This window comes from Dioscorea cayenensis, chromosome 20, assembly GCF_009730915.1.
Source record: "Dioscorea cayenensis subsp. rotundata cultivar TDr96_F1 chromosome 20, TDr96_F1_v2_PseudoChromosome.rev07_lg8_w22 25.fasta, whole genome shotgun sequence".
Classification (NCBI taxonomy): Eukaryota; Viridiplantae; Streptophyta; class Magnoliopsida; order Dioscoreales; family Dioscoreaceae; genus Dioscorea; species Dioscorea cayenensis.
The window spans coordinates 17,873,973-17,897,258 of record NC_052490.1 but is presented as its reverse complement, the minus strand read 5'-3'; the positions used below and the strand labels follow the sequence as shown (position 1 = coordinate 17,897,258).

Sequence of the window (23,286 nt, the reverse complement as noted above, 5' to 3'; positions counted from 1 at the left end):
CAAAGATTTGCAATTCATCGCTTCCATCATAGAAAGCATTTGACAAAGCAGTCCAGATTGCATGAGCAGTAGGTAAGCGTACATACCTCTTCATAATTTCTAGTGTCATGGATATCAACAACCACCTTTTAACTTTTAGATTCTCGGAATACCACCTTTCATACCCTTCTTTAGATTCTGCAGGTGGTTTCGGCTTGTCATGAATGTAGGAAAGTTTTTCCCTTTCAGCAATATGCATCTCCATCAGTTGTGACCAAACATCATAATTTGATTCAGTGAGAATAATTACCGCATTAAAAACACCTTCATATTGAACCACAACAAGGATGGGATTGTTTCTTGATGCTTTCATTTTACCACTCATTGTTTGTAACAATAGATTCAAAAAGAAACAAAAAAGAAACTAGCTCTGGTACCAACTTGAAAAAATATCTGAGAATTCAATGTTCACAGTTTTTCATACAATTTATCACTGGTACATACAAGAATTTAAACTGTACAATGAGGAGACTAGAAAGGAAACTACTCAACACCTAATTGGTTGCTATAGTTAGAGATTTGATTGATCCTATATTTAGGAAACTAAATATTTTACAGCTTGTACAAGAATATTCCAACAATATTATACTCCTATATGCCCAAGCAAGATACAAACTTGAAACCCAAGCCTATAACAAAGAGATAAAAGAAAAATAAATAAGATATCATTGCCTTCTATTTTTTTTATTGGACTTGGTTTCTCTTTCATGGGGAACTAATTTGTTAGGTATTTTGGGCATGATGAACCATAGGGTTAATTCCTATTAAGACATTGGATATTAATCATCATTTGGTTGTTTTGGTTGTGTGATTCTATTGAGTGTTCTTTTGTTGCAATGGATGTCTACCTAGAGACAGCTTGGATTTTCTATTACCAGTTCATATGAGCAATGAGCGAATGCCTCCTCACATGTAGATCTACCACATAGAACGAAGTTGTGGTATGTTTAGAGATAAGGTACTAAGGAGGATGACTCTTCAAATGCCTTATTTATATAACTCTCCCGAGATTTGGGTTCCCTAAAATGCTAATGCAATAAAGGGGTTAGGTGTCGATCCCCTCGACTGAAAAATTTAATACACTTTAGGAACCCTCGGTCCATTACACTTCAACTGATGACTTAACATCTTTGTCCATAATTTTATTAAAACCCTAAGGGGAATCATTGCCTGAATACCTTCTCTTGTGATTGATTTGCTCTAAGTCTCGTTCCCCATCATTGGAGATCTTTAGCAATAGTCACTTTTCAATTTCTCTTCAATCAAATTGCGTGTTAGGATAGATAATGGGATTATAGTTAGTACTAGTACTTCTTAGTCCATGTGGGTTCGGCGTCTTACTCTATAGAGTACACTTTATTACTTGACTCAACCCGTACACATATGAGGAAGCTACCATCAAGATTTTTGGCATCGTTACCGGAGACTAAGGATATTAAGAGCGCTAGAAGTCTATTACTTTAGCCATTTTTATTTCTAGTTTTTCTTTTTATTTTTCCAATTTTGTTTATTGTATCTAATTATGCTTCTCTTTCTTTGTTGCAAGAAATCACTCTTTTAGTATCATACTAGAGCCATGACAGTTACTACAGGAACCTTTTGCACTCATATGGTTGCCAGACATATCAACAGAGGCCTAGTATTATTCAGAACATAATGAGTGTACGTATAAGTTGGGAGAAGTTGTTACAAGAATGGGACAAAACATTGGAAGTAGTCCTTATATGCGAAACTTAATGGAAAACACATCATATGGAATTCATGGTTAACAAGATCATTATCCCTTAACACAATATCAGCAACAGTTCTTTCCACACGAGTTCAACATTTATTTCGAAGATCTATCACCATTCTCCAACAAGGACAGCCAAGTTGGCAGGAAGTATTTGATAGACTTTTGCATTCAAGTGAAGATTATTTTCAGTAAGGTTTTAAAAACCGGATCGGATCGATCGATTCAACCGGGAACCAGCCGTTAGTTCGGTTCACTCATATAGCTTGAACTAGGTCCTGATCGAACTGGTCATGAACTGACTTTGGACCGGGAACCAGTAAACCAGTTTGACTGGGCTGACCGGGTTTTAAAGAAAAATTCACTTATATAATTAACCAAGGCCGATCTGTGGTCGTTAGAGGCACAAAATATGGGATCACGGAAGAGGCTCGCACTTTTCCTCCTTGACCATCGTCTTAGAAGGCTCGGTGAAATTCAGAGAGAAGTAATTGGATTCAATGGATGCTACGACGACGCTATTGACCTCACCGAAGTCGGAGAGGAGCTCCTTATTTTTGAGATTGGAGTGCTCAACCATTGGAGAAGCGAAGCGAGAAGAAGAAGAAGAGACACTATCGAAAATGATGGAGATGAGGAAATAAATAAAAGAATAAATAAAAAAATTGAGGATTTGTTTGAAAAATGGGAGAGGATAAAAGATATGTTCCCGATAATGCAATGAGAACCACATGATTGCTAATAGGTATGATCTCGAGTCAAAAAGAAGTTTTTTTTGTTTTATTTTATTTATTTTTTTAATATGAGATAATGGATATTTTCTTCGCTATAATGTTTATGATTTGAATTGATTGCTGTATTTTGAAAAATAAATTGAATTTAATTAGGAAGTATTAGACTCTGCAAGTATGCATATCATTTTATTTACATTATACGTCACATGTCATTTATGTTGTTAAATCTTGGAACAAACCCTATATTTTTCAATCTTATTGTTTATATCTATAGAGAACATTGCTTGTATACACTAAAAGGAATGAAAAAAAAACTTTAAAATTCTATATATAAAAAAATTTAAAAAAAAAAAATAAAACAAGGCCTACTCATATATCTTTTCCCCATTTTTTTCTGATTTTCTAGATTTTTTTATAATTTTACAAAATTATCTTTTTTAAAAGTTTTATTTATTTTAAAAAAAAATTAAAAATGAAAATTGTTGAACCGACCAGTCAAATTAGTTGGGCTGGTTGAACCACGAACCAGTTGGCCACCGGTTCGCCGATCAATCCGGTTATTAAACCCTTGATTTCAGCAAAGCGATTATGTAGCAGAGCTAAGGAAGGCAAGTTGTTAGGAGGTATTTGATAGTGATAAATAGACTAAGAAACTCATTCATATTAGTGTAGAAGCCTTGTAAGGCATACTTATCTCGTTTGGTGATCCTTTGAACATAAGTAGAAAAGAGAACAAATATAAGGGAAATTGTCACGTCTTGACCTAGTCAGGCATGTGGCAACCGCCCCAACAACTAGGGGAGGGTTATACTTTACCCCACACCTAAGTCACCGCAAAGCTCAATAATTATGATATCACAATTTCACCAAGATGATCATAAGCTCAAAAATAAAGATAGATCAAGATTCCCATATGCTGGGGACATAAAATACAAAGGACATCATCAAAATACAAACTTATATATTTTTTTTAATGATGGCATTGTTTGAAATTCAAAGCATATAGTGGAGAAAATGAATAACATTCTTGTCACACGTTCACATCTTATGGATGCACTTGAGTTTATTAGTGTAACTACATGGAATCAGCCATAACTTTATCGTTCCTACTATGATTGCAATGGTTCGGGTACTGTTGGATAATAAACCTCAAGATTTATATTTCTTTAGGATTAGATTTTTTGAAATTTAAAACAAATAGTGGAAAAAAATGAACACCATTCTCGTTGCACGTTCACTTCTTATAGTTGTAGCTAAGTTTACTGGCACAACTGCATAGAGCCATCCATAACTTTCTTATTCTTTGCTCCGATCTTAATGAATCATATAGTGTTTGAAAAATAAACCTTAAGATCTATATTTTTTTGATGATGTTTTTTAATTCCAAAGCAAATAGTTGAGAAAATGAATAACATTCCTATTGTGCATTCATTTCTTATGGTTACAGTTGAGTTTCCTTGTGCAGGTATACAGAAATCAGCCACAACTTTCTTGTTATTACTATGATTGTAATGCTTTAGGTGGCGTTGGAAAATAAACCTCATAGTTGGTCTACCTCACTCATCATATGGTCATGATATGATATTGGTGATTATAGATCGATTGACAAAGTCAGCACATTTTCCAGATATTTGTACAAGGGATTCACTGGAGATGTTAGCTTGGCTCCTCATCAATGAAATTGGTTGGTTTCATGGAGTGTGATACAACCACTATTACTAATGGTTTAGCGCAAGGAAGAGAGAAACATATCATTAAGAAGCCATCAAGGCTATCTCTTTAAATAGGTTGGAGGTTACATGAAGCAAAGAACATTTCCACAAATTCCTACCACCATTCATGGGTTATAATTAGAATATAGTAATTATGGTCTTACTGTTAGTTGCAGTAGTTCTTTCTAAGGCTTATAAAATAGTAACATTGTAATAAGGAAAGATTATGAAAAGTAAAATCTTAAGCTTTGGCTTAATCTTCTCCTCCATCCTCTACTTTTCATGGAGACTACCTCATCTCGAATCTGAGGCTTATCATTTGGTGCTTTCATTCATCTTCCACCCCAATGGCAGATGGAACTCGCCTTGCTCAGCTCTCTGAACAATTGACAACCCATGCTCTTGCTATCAACGACATCTAGTGTGACCATGCCTTGGTCCACGACAAACTTACGGACTTAGCAGCCATCCTTTCCAAGTTAATGGGACGCCTTGATTCTATGAATCTAAACCCAATCCCACCACTACCACCACCACCTTCGCCGGAACATCCTCCACCACGCCCCAATAACCCTGATTTTACTCCTCCACCTCGCCTCAAATTTCCCCATTTCGTGGGTACCGACCCTCAAGGTTGGTTATTCCAAGCTGAACAATACTTTGACTACCACAATATAAGAGATCATCGCCAACTTAGTATCGCATCTTTTCACATGGATGGAGCAACTTTGGCATGGTTTTGCTGGCACCAACGATCTGACCCATTCCTCCATTGGAATAATTTCGTCGATCGCCTTCAACATAAATTTGGCGATCAACACTTTGCTGGTGAGTTTGGTTCTTTTTCTTTGGTTTCTCATACGTCAACGGTGCATCAATACATCGACAATTTCAAGAAGCTCGCCAACTCCATCCATAACCTCACCCAAACACAGTTCCTTTAGAAGTTTGTTGCTAGCCTTAAGCAAGACTTGGGCAAGGAAGTTTGGGGCCTTCAGCCTCGCACCGTTCAAGACGCTCAAGAACTGGCCTTGCTACATGAACACAAGTTTGTGGATATCAGGTGACCATATTTCAGATCCCCAACCTCGTCCGTCACGTTGCTTCCAACGCCACCGCGTCTTAGATTACCTTCGGGGGTAAAACCTTTATCTCGTGACGAAATAGCAACCAAAAGGGAGCGTGGGCTTTGTTTCAATTATGAAGAGAAGTGGCATCGTGGACACACTTGCAAAAATTCCCAACCACTTCTTTTTTTGAATGATGCTCCTATCGATAGTTCCAAAGAAGAAACCGATGACCAAGACTCACCATCCGAGCAACCAGAGCTTTCTTGCCTAACGTTACACTCGTTGATCGCCAACACCTCGCCCAAAGTCCTTCGTCTCGTTGGACAGATCGGCAACTCTGATTTACAGGTACTAATGGACTCTGGTTCCACACTCAACTTCATCCATGAATCATGGATTTCGAGGCTTCATCTCGAACTTGATGAGTCAAAGAAATTTGACGTAATGGTGGGCAATGGAGCTCGACTACATTGTCGTGGAGTATGTCGTAACGTTCCCATCTGCATCAATGACACTGACTTTCATGGTCGATTTGTATACTATTGCTTTCCATGGTGCCAACATTGTTTTGGGGGTTCTTTGGCTTCGATCCTTGGGCCTGGTTACTTTCAACTACGAGAACTTGACCTTGGCATTCACTTTTTAAAGGTCGTCATTTAGTTCTCACAAATCTGCCACCGGCTTCACCGATCTCTTCATCTTCCCTCCGCCACACAATCCATTCAGATGAGTCCTTATCTTTATTTTTGCTTCATATGGAAGTAACTCCGGATGGACCTGTTAATTCACACATTGTTCATCCAGCAATACAACTCATCTTGCAGGATTTTCCTGGTGTTTTCATTAAACCCAAGGGGCTCCCTCCCGTTCGAGCCAGGATCACCGCATCATCCTTACTCTAGGTTTTGGTCCAGTTCGTACACGGCCTTATCGCTATCCCCACTTTCAAAAGGCTGAAATTAATCGGTTATCTTACTCAAGAAAAAAAGAAGACTCTTGGCGGTTTTGTGTAGACTACCGCGCCCTCAACAATATCACAGTTAAGGATCGTTTTCCCATACCCACTATTGATGAACTCTTCGATAAGCTTCGTGGTTTCTATTTCTACTCCAAAATTGATCTTTGATCCGGCTTTTATCAAATTCACCTTTCTCAAAGAGTGAATCTAAGCTACCGCCTTCCTCACCAATGATGGCCACTACAAATTCCTCATTATGCCATTCGGTCTCACGAATGCACCGTCCACCTTCCAAGCAACCATGAACCATATTTTCAAACCTCTCCTACACTGGTTTGTTTTGTTTTTTTTTTAATGATATTCTTATTTATAGTGCTGATTGGGAAACCCATTTACAACACATCCGTGAAACACTTCAGTTGCTTCATGATCACTCATTGGTGGTTAAACTTTCCAAGTGCGAATTCCGACTGACCAATATTTCTTATCTCGGACATATAGTCTCTTCTGCAGGAATCAAGGTCGACTCGTCCAAAATCGCAGCAGTAGTGGATTGGCCTATTCCGATCACCACCAATGCACTCCGAGGTTTCCTTGATCTCGCCGGTTATTGCCAGACGTTTTGTCAAAGGATACGCCAATATCGCAGGCCCATTAACAGATTTACTTTGCAAGGACAAATTTGAGTGGATAGAAACCGCTACACTCGCTTTCCAAGTCTCTTCTCCAGTTGCCTGATTTTAATGTCCCCTTCACCATTGAAATAGACGCTTCAGATATTGTAATGGGTTTCGTTCTCAGTCAACACGACAAACCCATCTCATTTTTTAGCAAAAAGTATTCTCCACGCATTCGGGGGTCTTCGGTGTATGCCAAAGAGATGGAAGCTATTGTTGAGGCTATTAAAAAATGGCGTCATTACCTTTTGGGACGCATGTTTATCATCTTAACTGACCACAAGAGCTTGAAACATTTGCTGACCCAACATATAAAAACACCTGATCAGCAAAAATGGTTGCGACAACTATTGGATTTTTCATACGTGATTAAGTATCGTCCAGGAAACACCAATGCAGCTGCTGATGCCTTATCATGACGAGAAGACATTCTCTTGTCCATTTTATCCTCTTCAACACCATCTATTCTTGACGACATCCGACGTGAGGCCACAAAAGATGATCAATACCAGCAACTTTGGTCCACGACACTAACAAACCCGTCCACACCTCATCTTTCAATCCGTGACAGCCTTCTCCTACACGACGGCCGCATTCTAGTTTCATCATCGGAGCCACTCCAAAGACGCATTTTGATGAAATTTATGGTAGCTTAGTTGGTGGCCATTCTGGGATTAAGGCTACACTAGCTCGTATCACTCGTAGCTTTTATTAGAAAGGCATGTCTTCCTTAATTTGCTTATGGGTTCGTACTTGCGTGGTGTGTCAAGTCGCCAAGTCTTCTACTGCAGCACCATCCAGTCTCTTACAACCACTTCTAATCCCACAGCAAATATGGGAAGATCTAAGAATGGATTTTATTGTGTCTCTTCCTCTTTCTAAGGGGAAGGAAACCATTCTAGTCGTTATTGACCGTCTAAGCAAGGGTGCTCACTTTATCGGCCTACCCCCCATCTCCTTCAGCCTTAACAGTGGCTCATGCATTCTCTAGTGAAGTTATTAAGTTGCACAGTGTTCCACGATCAATTGTTTCGGATCATGACCAAATATTTCTTAGTAAATTTTGGTGTGATTTGTTTCGCATACTTGGTACCACCCTCAACCACTCTACATCATATCACCCTCAGTCCGATGGCCAGTCCGAGGCGGTAAATCGGTGCTTGCAACAATTCCTTTGATGCTTTGCCATGGAAAACCCGAAGAGTTGGTTTTCAATTCTCCATCTGGCTGAGCTGTGGTACAACACCTCATTTCATTCCTCAACATGTATGACACCGTTTGAAGCAACATATGGTGATCAACCACCGGCAGTCATCAACCTACTCATCACATCCAACATGGATAGCAATGCAGCTCGGATATGCAAAGATCGAGCCACCATCCTACAAGAACTGAAATCCAACCTTACAAAGGCCATTTCTAAAATGAAAAAGGCTGCTGATTTACATCGTATCGATGTTGTTTTTCAGATTGGCGATTAAGTGCTCCTCAAACTTGCTAAGTATCGGCAAGCGACAATCGCTCAACGCTCATCCCACAAACTCTCAAAAAAATATTATGGGCCTTTCGAAATCACAGCCAAAGTCGGCCTTGTGGCATACTGACTTAATCTTCCTGATTCAGCTCGCATTCATAATGTCTTCCACGTTTCCAAACTAAAAAAGTTCCATGGAGACCCGTTCATCACTATTCCAGCAAATATCCCACCGTTGGTGGACGTGCTCGAGGTCGAACACGTGTTTGAAGATGGGGGGAATGATACAACTACTATTACTAATGGTTTAGCACAAGGAAGAGAGAAACGTATCATTAAGAAGCCATCAAAGCTATCTCTTTAAATAGGTTGAAGGTTACATGAAGCAAAGAACTCTTCCACAAATTCCTACCACCATTCATGGGTTATAATTAGAATCAAGTAATTACGGTCTTATTGTTAGCGTGCAGCAGTTTCTTTCTAAGGTTTATAAAATAGTAACATTGTAATAAGGAAAGATTATGAAAAGTAAAATCTTAAGCTTTGGCTTAATCTTCTCCTCCACCCTCTACTTTTCACGGAGACTACCTCATCTCAAATCTGAGGCTTATTAGAGTGCCAGTGTCTATTGTTTTAGATCGAGATTCGAGATTTACCTCGAGATTTTGGTATAAGCCACAGGAAGCTTTGCTTTTGCGACAACCTTGAAGTTGATTTTTTTCTCTTGCTTTTCTATTCTTTGCTTGTTATTTTTTTCGTCTCCCAAAATTTGAACCATGTAATTGAGAATAAAGATAATTGAATAAATGATAAATTTTTTTCTTATCCCCTTTTGTGTTTCCATTCTTGGGGTTTTTTTTTGAAATTCCTTTTATTTTTTTAACCTAATTTGATTTATTTTTATTTTTTTATATATTTGAACATTTTTTATTGTTTTTTTATACATGAATACAATATTTTTTTTAAAAACCATCAACACGATGTTGAGCCCAAATGTTATTTTCACAAGGCATTACCCGCACACACAAACAGCTAGATAAACATGATAAAGTCGCGCATACACAAGAAAATGTCCATCCATACATATAATTATTTTATTTATTTCATTAAGAAACACAATTGTGACATTATTGATTTTAAAAAAAATTCTAGTCAAACAGATTGTTGTAAAAATGCAGGCAAACATCATTTTTTATTTTTATTTTTTAAATTGTTTCTCCCAAACTGACCTGACCTGACCTGACCTGATAAAGTATGGGACATGTCATTTTCCTTGCCCATATATATAGTTGACTTGGGCCTCAAGGCCTTCCTTCGAAATGTAGTTTTATTTCAACCAATGGCAAAAATGACCCCCAAAATGGGGAAACAATTCCGGACGGGACCACGCAACAGAGATTCCTAATAATTCACTTGTGATCCTCACATGCCATTCACATCTCTCAAGCTGTGTGTTGTCCTGCTGTGCATCATTTGAAACCGTGATCCGTGATCAACAATGGCCTCCTTCTGCTCTCCTTCCTCAGATTCCCTCGGCGGCAAGGCCAAGCTCGCCCATGCGCTGCTGCTCGGCGCCGCAATTGCGGCTTCCGCCGCCGCCGCGGCTTACTACGGGAGGCTGCGGAGGTGGAGGACCCGTGTCGTGGGGATAATCCCGGCTCGTTTTGCTTCCACTCGCTTTGAAGGCAAGCCTCTTGTTCAGATTCTTGGCAAACCCATGATCCAGGTATGCTTCTCCTGGATTGATGTTGGGTTTGTTTGGAATAGAGATTTTTCATAGTCTGTATGAATGGGTTGTATTCTGCTTCAAGATTTGTCTGCAGTAGATTATGGGATCTATTTGCAATTTTGTACTTCATTGATGAGTTTTGTTTGTAATGTAGCTCTGCTTTTGGACTATTTTCATTTTATAATTTATCGTAGAGTGGTTGATGTTTTCTTGGTGCTACAGGGACTTCTTGTTTTAGATTCTGAAGATAATAACTAATTTTGATTTCTGTGTGATGACTTGCAAGTATTTTTGTGATAAAGTGTATTAGCTTCTTTTGTCTGTTTGTTTTTGTTTGTTTTGTTTTGTTTTGTCTTGTTTGTCTGGAGCTGGAAATTGTTCCATCAGATGTTTAAACAGTGACTATTACATTCTTTAAGATACAATTTCAATAAATTACAGTTGCTGCATAGAAGAGCCAGATTTTAGCATTTGGTTTGGCTAGAAGAGCCCTTAAAGTATGACTATGGGGTTGATAAGATGGGTATGCATTTGAGCTCCCCCATAGTTGCCAAGCTCCAGTGAATCTAGCCAATCCACCGTGATGTTTGATGATTTGATCATTGTGATCCAGTTGACTAGCATTTTCCGCATGTGTTTATTTAGGAACTCTTCTTTGCTGCTGCTGCTGCTGCTGCTGCTGCTATGTCTTGAATCATGATTTTGGGGGGCTGAACCTGTTTTAATTTTGTTGAAGGTTGTATAGCCCCCTTGTGATTCAAAATAATCTAACAATGCCAGTGTTCTTGTTTTGTTAGTGAAGGAGCCATTGGCAATATTGCTTGCATGCAATTGTGTGTATGTATTCATATGCTTTATGGATTCTTACCCTTTCTTTATACAATTTCTACTCCTTTACTTAATTTTGATCCTTTACAGAGAACATGGGAGAGAGCAAAGTTGGCTTCTACATTGGATTCTGTTGGTACGTATGCATCATTTCTGACTCACCTCATTTGAGGAATTGTCCACTTGGCCCTTCCCATACTCGGTCTCATAGTTTTCCTTATAAAAGGCATCTTACATATTTAGGTCCAAGTCAACATAGGATCTATTTGATGTAGGACTATTTAGTTCATTCCCTATATAGAATCCTGGTCACAATCAGAATTAAAATTGCAGTATCATAGGACCATTAGCTTCCACTTGCTTGCCCTCAAATTAACTCACAAATCACGAATCACAGAATAGAGGTCACCAGATTATTGCAATCTACTGGAGCTGATCATGCTTTGATTCCATTTGTAATGACTTGGCCAAGCCTATGTGAGGAATTATCCGCTTTGGCTCATCCCATATGGGGCCATATGGGGGTCCTCATGGTTTTATCCCATCAAAGTGCCTCACATATTCAGGTTCAAGTCATACTTAGAAGCATATGATCTTTTTGCCCGCTATTCGATGTGGGAACATTTAGTTCATCCTCTTATATAGAATTCTGGTCACAATTAGAATTAGAAGTTGGGTATCACAAGATATGCCTACATATTTATGATGGAGATATAAATATGATTTATTGTATGAGTAAAATGTAGCTGAGAAGATGTTTGTGGCAAATAGCAGCTAACTTTCCTAAACAATCATGTGCAATACTTAGACATGCACCAACTTGTCGGCTGCATGCTTATAAGGACTGACCCCACAGAGAGTGCAAGTTCTCAGTCTTGATTTCATAATTCTATACAAATACAAAATAACCCAAGGCCCAAACAAAATAGACAACCATAACTAACATGTCTAAGTTCAACATCAAGCAAATTACAAGTCACAGACATACACAAGGTTTGACAAATAACAAGATTTTCTCAAGTCCAAGGATAGTGTAAACAAGTCTACAGTAACACAAACTAGCAAGCTTGGCTAAAAGCAAGAGTTTCCCCACGAACTCTCCAAGCTATCTAGGCATCGGCATATGAAAAAAGTAACAAATTCATGAGCTTGACAAATTGGTAAGTTAGAGTAGTATATTTAGAATAAAGTCATATTTAGAGATAGAGTTGTATACTGATACAACCCAAAACCAAGTGTATTTCCAGAGTAAGAAATCTTAGTTCTTTTATAATTTCAGAAGGACAATTAATAAAATGCCTGAAATCAATACCTTAAGCAAATGCAGAAATATGTAAATTATATGTGCATCATTCCAATTTTAAAGGAATAGTAGTTTTTTAAAATCCCTTTTGTTTCAGAATAATAGCAAAAAATAGCACAAGTTTAGATGGAAAACATTAGCTAAAGAAGAAGGTTACTCACCTTCCAAGTCCAATTACAATAAATCACCATTTAATCCCAAGCAAGACTATCTAGAAGCAACAAAACATTGTTTAAGCTCTAATAAACCCTCTATTAAACTTTCATGACAAACAGCTCTATGAATCACATTAATATTATCCTGAGCTTAAGAGATCTTAGAGACCTAACTTTTAAATTAAAATAAATTCAAGCTTCAGTTGCTCACATGATTCTAAGAGTCATGTTTGATTCTAAGCTATTTACTAACTCACACTTTATAAAACAATAACTAAGAAGAACAAACCCAATTGACATGCTTGTAAATCAAAAGAAAAGAACAAGGGATATTATCCAAGGCTAATGCATTCAAATGCCAATTTAAGAGATGAACCAATTAGACCCAAACTAAATTGGAGTTTTAAAAAAATACAAAATGGACCATAGGTTGAATAATGTGATGCATCAAAACCAACTAATATCATTAAACTCTAATTCAAAGACCATCAACCGAAACCACATATGCATTTATTACTTGACCATCAATATGAGCCGAAATAATTAAGGTTAATTTAGGGGATGATTGAATTTCATTGATAATGAAAATCCCAAGAGCTGAAATCTAATACCAAATGCAAGGAGAACACTATCAATGCAGTGCTAGCCATAACCATTTCTCAATAATATTGATCTGATTTAGTACCTACTGACCATAAGCTGACACATTACCATGCACATGGTCATAGTGACTGCGCATGAAATGAGTTGGTTATGAAATCTTAGGTGATGTTTGATTGGGGAATAAAGCCTATTTCTCAACCAAACACCTAAATGCCAACCTTTGTTTACTAGATTTAATTATTCAAATAATTATTTGATAGCTAATTTAAATAATTATTAATATTAATAAACATTTATTGTTGATTAGAAAAGTAAAATTTTAATTGTAAAATATTCAACTTTGATTAGTATTAATCAAGTCAAAGTTTGGCCTAACCAAGATAAAGCCCCCCTTTTTTTTTTAAAAAAAAAAATCCCTCACCTATCACCTTTATCCCCCTAACTTAGCGCCTGTTTAGAGACTAGGAAAAACATAAGACATAAGTACGAAAGGCCTTTTATTTTACTCAAAACTCAAAAGACTCCTTTTTTTTCCAGAAAATGCAAAAACTGACTCAATTTTAGTGAGCCTAAAAAGACCCCTTTTTGTAGAAAAATACAAAACCTTCTTGATTTCAGCGAACCCAAAAAAATTATCTTTTTTTACTAAATGAATGGTTACATATCTGATTAAGATTGTTATGTATAAAAGATGAATTGTTATGTAACAGCTTCAAAGTCATGTGTAATAGTTCAACTATTCTATATGGGAGTGCAGCTGTTTTATATAGGAGTTCAACTACAATACTTAACAGTTCTCTTTGATTAAAAAAAAGAGGGTTTCAAATTTTCTGAAAAAAGAGGATATTATTTGTTTTTTGATGAAAAATAAAGGGTCTTTCTGTACTTGATTGGCGATATAACATGCAATTACAACAACATTTGCACTATTTTAATAACATTATAATCATTCCAAATAAGAAATCCACCTACACTAGCTAGATAACAACAAATTACTAGTCTACCATAGCCTAACAAAAGATTGGAAGGTGAACAATAAAACATATGTGACAACCATTTTCACCTGATAAACACCCATATCAACAAAATCTATGACATGAGACCCAAGGACTTAACTGTCCTAGACAAACAAGGCATTCAAACCAAACACAAATCAAAGAAGCATTAATAATACTCATTGACATGAAGCTTCAAGGTATCCAAGGCCTAGAAAACTTAATCACTTCCAAAGCATGAGAATTCTCGAAGAACCAAGGGTTACAGAAAGATTATGAAATTAGAATAATTGAAGAGCAAGTGATAAAAGAGCCACAAGTGCTCACCTTGGATAATTTGGGATGCACACTAACAGCCTCTTTCAAGGTTGATGATGAAGATCACCACCCTTGGAGAGTAAAGTGATTAGGATGTCATATTTTAGCACAATTGGAAAATTTTCAAAAGGTTACCCAAAAAAAATAAAATTTTAAGAGTCATAATTAATTAGTAATCCCTTAACTAAAAATATTTTTAATAAAGGTCCGTACTTAATTAAAATTTTAGAGGTGGGTATTACACATGCTGAGTGCATCAAAACCATTTTTAAATGATGCACGTATTTTTCTTACAAAAATAATTCAATTTATTGGTCATCTCCTCTTTTCAGAGTTAATCAACTAAATCCATTTTTAATTTGAAAGAAGATGCAACTGATAAATTTTTGAATCCTTTGTTGACTTTATATATCCATATTATAATTTCTTTTAAGCAAGCTTGCCATGGATGAGTTTTTTTTTTCCTTGATGAAAATGGGGGGAAAATGAGGGTTCTTTAGGTGCTTTTGGCAGTTGTCATTATTTCTTGGGAGATGCAGCTAATGTACTCCATCACACTTACAATTGTTTGGGCTTTTGCTCTTGGTGAAACTTAAGTGAAATTACTTTGTATTTCTTAGTGTGTGTAGTATTGTAGTTTCAAATCCTTTCTTTATTTTGTATATCCTAACTTTCGTTAATCAAACTTGCCTACATAAATATATAGAATACAAATTTTTGTTTATAATTAAAATGCAGAAAATGGAGGGTCCTGTTGGTATTTTCAACTTTCTACTGTGGTCATTGTTTCTTTGGAGATCTCGCAAACTGGGAATGTCTTATTTATAACTGATTGTGCTTTTACTCGGTGAAACTTACATGAAATCATCAAGGGTGCGAATGCGAAATAAGCGGACTTTCTAATTTTTAGTATATGGAGTATTTGTGGTTTGAAGTGGCTAGTAGTTCTTAAAGGAGGGTAAGATGTTCATTTTACCCCCTCAAGTAAAACAATGTTCATCTTACGTGCCAAACTCAGAAAGTTTCTTCAATTTTGCACCTTCATCCAACATTGCCTCAACACTAACCAGCTAGTGGCATGGTGCAGTTTCCATTTTTGGAGTGTGGCAACTGATGTGGTGTCTCATGTAGAAAGATTATCCACTTCAGCTGCCTTGTGACATTATAAAACTAAAATTTTATTCCTCCTCAACATCTCTTATTGTAAGTTAGCTTCTCATGATTCACTGGTCCCATTTTATCTGAAAATAATTGTTTTTTTTTTAAAGTTTGTATGCCCTATAGAAGTTGGTATGGACAATTTGTCCAGGCGGACGGCAGCTGTGACATTGCTCCATCATGCCCATGATTACTAATCCATAATTGCCATTGTGGCATTATTGAACAAAATTTTCTAGTTTATGTTCTAAAAAAACATGTTTTTACTTGATGGATAAAAAATAAAGCATAGATTGTTATTCTTATTGCATGTTACATAGTTGTAAAAATCTTTGTCAGTTAACACTTTTTAATGTGCCTTTTAGTGCTATTTGGGAATGTGCTTCCAGCTGTAAAATATATATGGCTACCATATTGCTATTTATCCATTACTATGTTTGCAAATGAGGTAGATTCACCTTATGAGATAGTTCCCTCTACATCGACCAACTTATATTTGATAATCTAGAGGATTATATTGTTTGATTTATTTACTTATTTATGTCAAAATGACTGTAAGTTCTGGGATATTATGCAAATTAACCATCATTACTTAGCATTTATCAAAATGACATCAAAGCTGATCATCAATCAATTTTTCAGCTTGCTATTTTTAAGTTCATAGCCGGGCAGCCTACTATTTTCCATCTAGTCTATTTGATTCTTTGTAATTCATTCTAGATCTAGATAACCCCTGGCGGGTCATCTGGTTCCCTTGCCAGGGCAGGCATTGTTGTCCAGTTGCAGGGTTCAGCCTATGTAACTAAACAGCCTGCTATGAGGTCTGGGTTCACTGTTTATTTGTGACTACTTTTCAAAGTTCATCACTAGCATATGATGTATAAACCCCAAGTTTTTGTGACAATCTGTAATGAACCCAAATTTATGATTGTTTTTAATAGGAAACCGTGCATTAATTTTATTCTCTTCTTTGCATTAGTTGTGGCCACAGATGATGAAAGGATTGCTGAATGTTGTCGAGGATTTGGAGCTGATGTGATAATGACATCAGAATCATGCAAAAATGGTATAATAATATTTTCTGTGGCTATTAGATTTATCATATGTTATTAACTATGATATGAGTATGGGTAAATTGTTTCCTGTCAGGTACCGAGCGTTGCAATGAAGCTCTTCAAAAGCTAGAAAAGGATTATGATATTGTTGTCAATATTCAAGGAGATGAACCTCTCATTGAACCAGACATTATAGATGGGATTGTTAGAGCTTTGCAGGTGAATATTTTGTTATTTCACATTTTAATCCTTGCAATTTTTTTTCACTAGGTTACTTAATAGAGATGATATTTTCCATGTTTTTTGTGATTATATTTGCATGTAAACTATATGAGTTACTATTGTATGCTCTTGCTGTAAAAAATTATGTTGTGTTGATAGTAAAGATTGCCTGAACAACCCAAGTCCTTGGTCGAACTCTGATGTGAATGGCATGTGTACTGCATATTGTTAAGGGCTAATATGAATGGATGCTCGTTGCATTATGCTTGTTGTATATCACATGTTTATTGCCCAAAGTTTTGCTTTATATATGCTTGTTTTCTTTATTAGTTTAAGATGATGAAAAGTGGCTAACACTTTGATAATGGAACTTTCCCACTTGAAGCTTAGGTCTGACAATAGTTTGAGACTCGCATATCTTTATAGACTCATCTTTAATGCAAATGAATGATCTTGTTTTGTGTGCCTCATAAAAGAATGGTCACTTATCAACCACCATCACACCATGCCATCTGGTTCAGTGGCGATTCTAACGTCGCATCAAATCACCTATTAATTGCAAAAGAATTCCTTCTGACAAAATATCCTCTCTTCTGCAGTTGTAAAGTTTGTTAGGAACTAGGTGTCCTGCATTTGTGTTATTACCACTCATATTATTTTTCTCCTTTTAGGTCCCTACCATTTTTGTCAGTTTCAGGTCACTGAGAACAAGAAGTAATATGACTACCTACAACATTCTGGAAACCCATGGGTAATTTGTCTCTTCTTGAATCCAACCATCCATTCTGTGATACCATTGACCTTGTATGGATTTTGATTCTTGGGCAGTTTATAGCTATGGTTTAGTATGCCTTGTTCTTCTCTTCCTTTGTTTGTGGAATCCCACCTCTCCTTTTCTCTTTGCATTCTGTCGATTCCTTCTAATTACTCAACACAATACACTCTCTAGAATTAATTAATGGATTGATTGATGAATAAAGTTAGAAATATAAACAATTTTCCATGGTGGACGGTATCTCCATTGTATGTTTTCTTTTAGAAAAATTAGGATCATATTTAGCTGCTGTAACTTGGAATTTGCATAGAGAATTATTAGAATGCTCCATTCTCATTAAATCTCTCTTTCGTATGTCATATTCTACATATGCATACTTTATGCTCTATTTTTTCTGTGCATATATTTGTAGTAATCTATAATAACTGTGGCTGTAGGGAGCTCCTGATGCAGTGTTTAGTACAGCTGTTACATCTTTAAAACCTGGGGATGGACTAGATCCCAACCGCGTGAAGTGCGTGGTGGATAATAATGGTTATGCAATATACTTCTCCAGAGGATTGATCCCCTTTAACAAGTGAGTTATTTTTCCTTTCATTTTCATAGTTGTAGATGCGCTAACATGTAAATGTTATGTGTATCCTTATCCCTGCAAAGTTTTAAACTTTTTAATATTGTGCAGGTCGGGGCAAGTTAATCCAAACTTCCCCTATTTACTTCATCTGGGAATTCAGGTTTGCATTCTTACCCCCTTATCTATTTATTTATTTATTAATTTTATATATATATATATATTTTTAGCAGTATATCATCTTCTAGTTTTCTTTGCATTTTTTCTTATGTATGTATGACTATCGTTCACAAGAAAGCTTTTAAAATTCACAAATTATTTGAGTCTGGCTCATTACTTTTGAGAACAGGGAACTTATCAAGCATAAAATTATAAAGACATTTATTAGCTTACATGTATTAAGCTGGGTTTTTACTAATTCCTAATGTATAGTAACATATATGTCAAACCAATTTGGACTTGTTTTCTTGCTAATTGGTGTTGTTGGTTTCCTTTTCTTTTTCAAGCCTCTCATAGGTTCAGGCATGGAAGTTGCAACATTTTATTTACATTAAACTTTTTATTTGGGTTGCTTGCTAAGCCTGAGTTTTCCATTGTAAGTGAAATGAGTTCACTCAGTTTGTTCATGGCTAAACTTGAGCAGTTCAGTTTGAGATAAACTCAAGCTGTTCTAGCTTTTCTCTCACTTGAATGTTTTTTTTCCATTTATTTTCTAACAGTAGTTTTCTAGGTTTAAGGTTCATACTAAGTGAAATCAGTCTAGTTTTTTCCATCATCAACTAAATAAATGTTACTCATTTGTGGCCAGAGTTATGATGCAAAGTTTTTGAGGATATATCCACAACTTCCCTCTACTCCATTGCAATTAGAAGAAGACCTTGAACAGCTTAAAGTTCTTGAGAATGGGTACAAGATGAAGGTGAGTGATAACTATTCTCAGTCATACATACATCTGTATTGTAGCATCATGAAAGGTAGAGACCCCTCTGCTTTTCTTATGGCTTATGAAGTGTTTCTTTGCTTCAATATGTCATGCTGTGAAATCTGTATTGTTGTTTTCTTATTCACAGAATCATCCAATGAATCAAATTCATTGCTTTTATCATACATGCTGATCATCAGGATCATACCATTCATGTTGAAGAGGTTTTTATTTGAGGCTTCTCTGAAAAATAGTAAAATTGCTTGCCACCCCCTCAATTTTCGAAAATTACTTGTCAACCCCATCTAATCTTATCTTAACAACTTCTGATGTTCTAATTCTGGTTATACTTAATTTTATACTCTACTTGCCTTCTCAGGACAAGTTTTGATGTTTTAAATTGCGTTAAAACTTTTTATGCGTTTCTTATTTGGAAACTCTTATATAATGTATTTTAATCGGATATCATATTATATATAAATTATGAGAATACTTTCTATTTTAATTAAAACCCCTTTTATTTCTCCATTAGAGCTAGTTATTTAGCCTTTTGCTTTTGATGAAAAACTTATGATTTATTAGTTAAAGCAATTATATAGTTAATATCTAATGATATGTGATGTGGAGGAAAATATCTATACACATGACATAACCAGATCCGGAGACATGTGGTGTATATTCCCTACCTGATAGATCAAATCAGAGCGCACATGTTCATCCATTGGGAGAGGTTACATCTCTAGAGGTGGCAAATTCCATCTGCCCATCTAATGGAGCCATTTAATGAGGAAAACACCTCGCCAAAGACAAGAAGACTGAGTTGGCAAGGGGGTTGTAAAAGGTAGGGGCAGGTCAAACAGCAAGAGAGAACTCACCAGAAAATTCCATAGTCAATGATCTCGAAATCCCTACTTTTTCTTTTTTCCTTAAATCTGCTTGATTTCTGAGAGAATCCCTGTCTGACTTAGGTATCAAAGTGCCCTTTCTCCCTCCCCCCTCCCCCGAGGTGGGTGTTAGGTGTTTTCTCACAGGAATCTGACGAGCTTTGAGCCTGGCCATCAACCTAATAGAAAACTGGCCTGATGCATAGGAGAGAGTCCGAACTTGGTCGATCATGGTGATTGTTCCTTTCTTGGTCCCGTTGATTGAGACTTATGTTGATTCCCAAGGGGAGACTGTTTTTCATATCAAATATGCGTTACAAAAGAGATATTATGTAAACAAAGGGGTAAAGAAGGTCTATTTTTGTCGAAGTTAGAACGTCAAAAGTTGTTCCGGGGTGGCAAAGTGATTTTTTGAAAGTGTGGAGCTAGCGAAATAGCTGCACTATTTTTTCAAGGTAGTAAAAATCTCATAAAAAAATATGCCCCCTTTTCTGTCAAGTTAGAGTTTAAAACAACTGTGAAATTTCAAGTTTTCATCAAATCAAATTCAAATAATGTTTTTCAAGCTATTTCAATGAAGTACATTTGCAGTTCCAACAGATAAAGGCTTTATGGCTGAGGACTGATTTCTGCAGTTAGTTGGGCTTTTTTTTTGGGAGAATTTTAACTATGTAGACTTCATGCTTAGGCTGTCATCAATTGTTGCTTACAGCTTTATCATGCAATTCTATTTCTGGCCGTGTATGCTGGCATTCTCATGCTGTGTTTCTGTTGTGTACTCTGAAATTGTTGCTCGGCCGTAGGTAATCAGGGTCAATCATGATGCGCATGGGGTGGACGCTCCAGAAGATGTTAAAAAAATAGAAGATTTAATGCGAGAAAGAAATATTTCATAATGCCCGTGGCAAGTTGGTGTGGCAAGGGATACATGGGATACTTCATATTGAGCTCTGTATGCATATCTTCTGTTTGTCACCATTGCTTATATTTCATTTTCAGTTGGTTCTCATTTAGTGTAGCTTGTTTCACTGCCTTTCTGCTGATGTGGTTCATTTTTAATTTGATAATTTATTGCATGAATACAACCTCTGTATTTAAAAACCCATAAATAAAAGCAAAATGTTTGGTGTGCAATTCTTTCGCTGTGTTTTGCCAGTTGACATTTTAACTGCATATAGTGTGCTTTTATAATCAGGAACCTGTCTTAATACCTAATGAGTTGTGCACCTCGGTATGCTTAATGTTTGGTTAGTAATGTGCTTGCCACATGACCAAATTATGTTGTTTTTTTTTCCTGTCTATTTTGCAATTTTTTTTTTAACCTTTGTCAATCTTGGATGTAAAGGTAAGGTGGGAATGGGAAATTTCTATAAGCTTTTGAGAAGCATGACGCTGATTATTATTATTATTATTTTTTTTTATAGAAAGAGCATAAAGTTAGTTTATTGAAAAATAACAACAAAATACAAGAAGCAAACTGAGAAACAGAACTAAAAGAAAGGAAAGGGAAACAGTAAAAAACAAAGAGCAAAAAAGACCAACTCAGAAACAAAACAACAAACAAAAATTACATATGAAAGCCATTGGGTTGAACTAACTTAATGATCCACTTTGGCAATTATCTACCTTGATGGAACAGTGAGAGACAATGCAAAGAGATGCTGTGAGAGATGAATACTGGGGCTTCCTATATCTAATAGAAGACGTTTGAGATGATCAACGGAAGAATCAGCACGCCAACAATTGTTTTGATCATTAGAGTGAATGGCTTCATGAAGATCTGGGCAAGCAATAAAAATGTGATGACATTGGATTTCATGCAAGGCTGCACACTGAAAGCTAAGTAGGAGAGCCTTTATACTTCAGCATCTACATCCGAGTTGGGGAGATAGGGCTACATCCTGAGCTAAGGCAAAAGCTTTTTTATGATACTGTTAAAATCTAACGGATCATGACTGAAAATAATAACATTGCACCTCAATTTCCAGATGTACCATGCAGTTGCAGCAAATGACGAAATTTAGAAAATTAAAGTTCTGCATACTACTATTATCAATCCAAGTGCCAGAGCTGATACCATCAGTGAAAGAGATATACTTACCAACCAGATTACTAACGATAAGCCAAATGATCTAAGATTGGGACATAAATGTAAAAGATGCTCATCAGTTTCAACATTAAGGCCACAAAAAATACAAAGGTCATGACTACCTTTGTATTTTAAGCTTGCCTTTGAAGAGCAACCAAAGAAAATGATTAATTCTAGGAGCAATCTTTAAAGACCAGACCTTATTCCAACCAATTCAAGGCTCATCGGTAGAATAATTAGAGAGTAATCGCCGATAAACCTTACTGGCAAGCTTGGTTTTATGAGACTTGGGGAACCAAATCCATTGAGAAGGGGCATCAGGAGTAATAGCCCCCATTTTAAAGATAGGGGAATTAGGAAGCCCACCAAAAATCAATTGTATATTAAAAAGATTCCAATGAATATCCACCATTAGCTCTGAAATAGAGCAATCATTCATATCTATATCCATATTCAAGTAAGTTTATTTGAGAGCTAAATGGGGTTTCAAAGAGCCAAGGATCTTGAAAAAAAGAAATGTAATTAGGGTTGACATTTTTAATCCAAAGAAAATGCTTGAGAGAAAACGAAGTGCGACATAAACTTCTATAAAACCACGAGCAATTCGCCGGGATGTTATCAGTCCAGATATTGAACTTCACATACTTTTGATTTAAAATATCAACCCAAATTAAATCACAAGAGTTTAGAAAAATAAGCACATGGTTGGCCATAAAAGACACTTAAGAAGTCTTAAGATCTTTAATCGAGAGCCCCCACCCCTAGATCGATCAAGTGTAATATCTCTCCTGTTAACCAAATGAATGCCACTTTGACTGCCACTACTTGAGCAAAGAAACTTTCTAGATTCAACAATAATTTTATCTAAAAAGGTATCAGGGATGGGGTAGACAGAAAGATAATACAAAGGAATTGTAAGAAGGAAGGAAATTTAAAAGAGCAACCCTTACTAGTCAGAGAAAGTTTAGATTTATTCCAGGAGGAAATAATCCTTACAACCTTTTCTAACATAGATGTAAAGTAATGAACAACTAGCTTTTTATAGGAAATCAAATGCTGAGATAATTAAAAGGAAAAGAACCAATTTTGAAGCTGAAAATGTTACTGATGCTTCTGACGATTTCTTTGTTATGCCAATTTTGGAAAAAAAAAAAATCTCAAATTTAGAGACATTATCCTTTTGATTTGTTAAATGCTCATAAATGGAAAGACATAATTTGATATTATGAGCAGTTTTCCTAGAGGCATGAGAAATCAAGATCAAGTCATCGGTGTACATTAGA

At 36.2% G+C, this 23,286-nt stretch overlaps 1 protein-coding gene across 1 annotated transcript; it reads left to right on the top strand.

Annotated features, from left to right (window-relative positions):
• Positions 1-9,772: 9,772 nt before the first annotated feature.
• LOC120251603 (3-deoxy-manno-octulosonate cytidylyltransferase, mitochondrial-like) lies at positions 9,773-21,048 on the top strand. The gene is made up of 8 exons (XM_039260180.1): positions 9,773-10,122; positions 11,044-11,089; positions 16,465-16,551; positions 16,635-16,759; positions 17,975-18,114; positions 18,220-18,271; positions 18,917-19,027; positions 20,718-21,048. Exons 1-8 carry the CDS (start codon positions 9,895-9,897, stop codon positions 20,808-20,810), a joined length of 882 nt encoding a protein of 293 aa, XP_039116114.1. The 5' UTR covers positions 9,773-9,894; the 3' UTR covers positions 20,811-21,048.
• The last annotated feature ends 2,238 nt before the right edge of the window (positions 21,049-23,286 follow it).

What these genes read in the sequence shown, in the direction of transcription:
- LOC120251603 (XM_039260180.1), top strand. Translation starts at nt 9,895, where the DNA reads ATGGCCTCCTTCTGCTCTCCTTCCTCAGATTCCCTCGGCGGCAAGGCC. An exon ending in TTGGCAAACCCATGATCCAG is followed by an intron (nt 10,123 to 11,043) that starts GTATGCTTCTCC and finishes GATCCTTTACAG; the next exon opens with AGAACATGGGAGAGAGCAAA. An exon ending in GGATTGATCCCCTTTAACAA is followed by an intron (nt 18,115 to 18,219) that starts GTGAGTTATTTT and finishes AATATTGTGCAG; the next exon opens with GTCGGGGCAAGTTAATCCAA.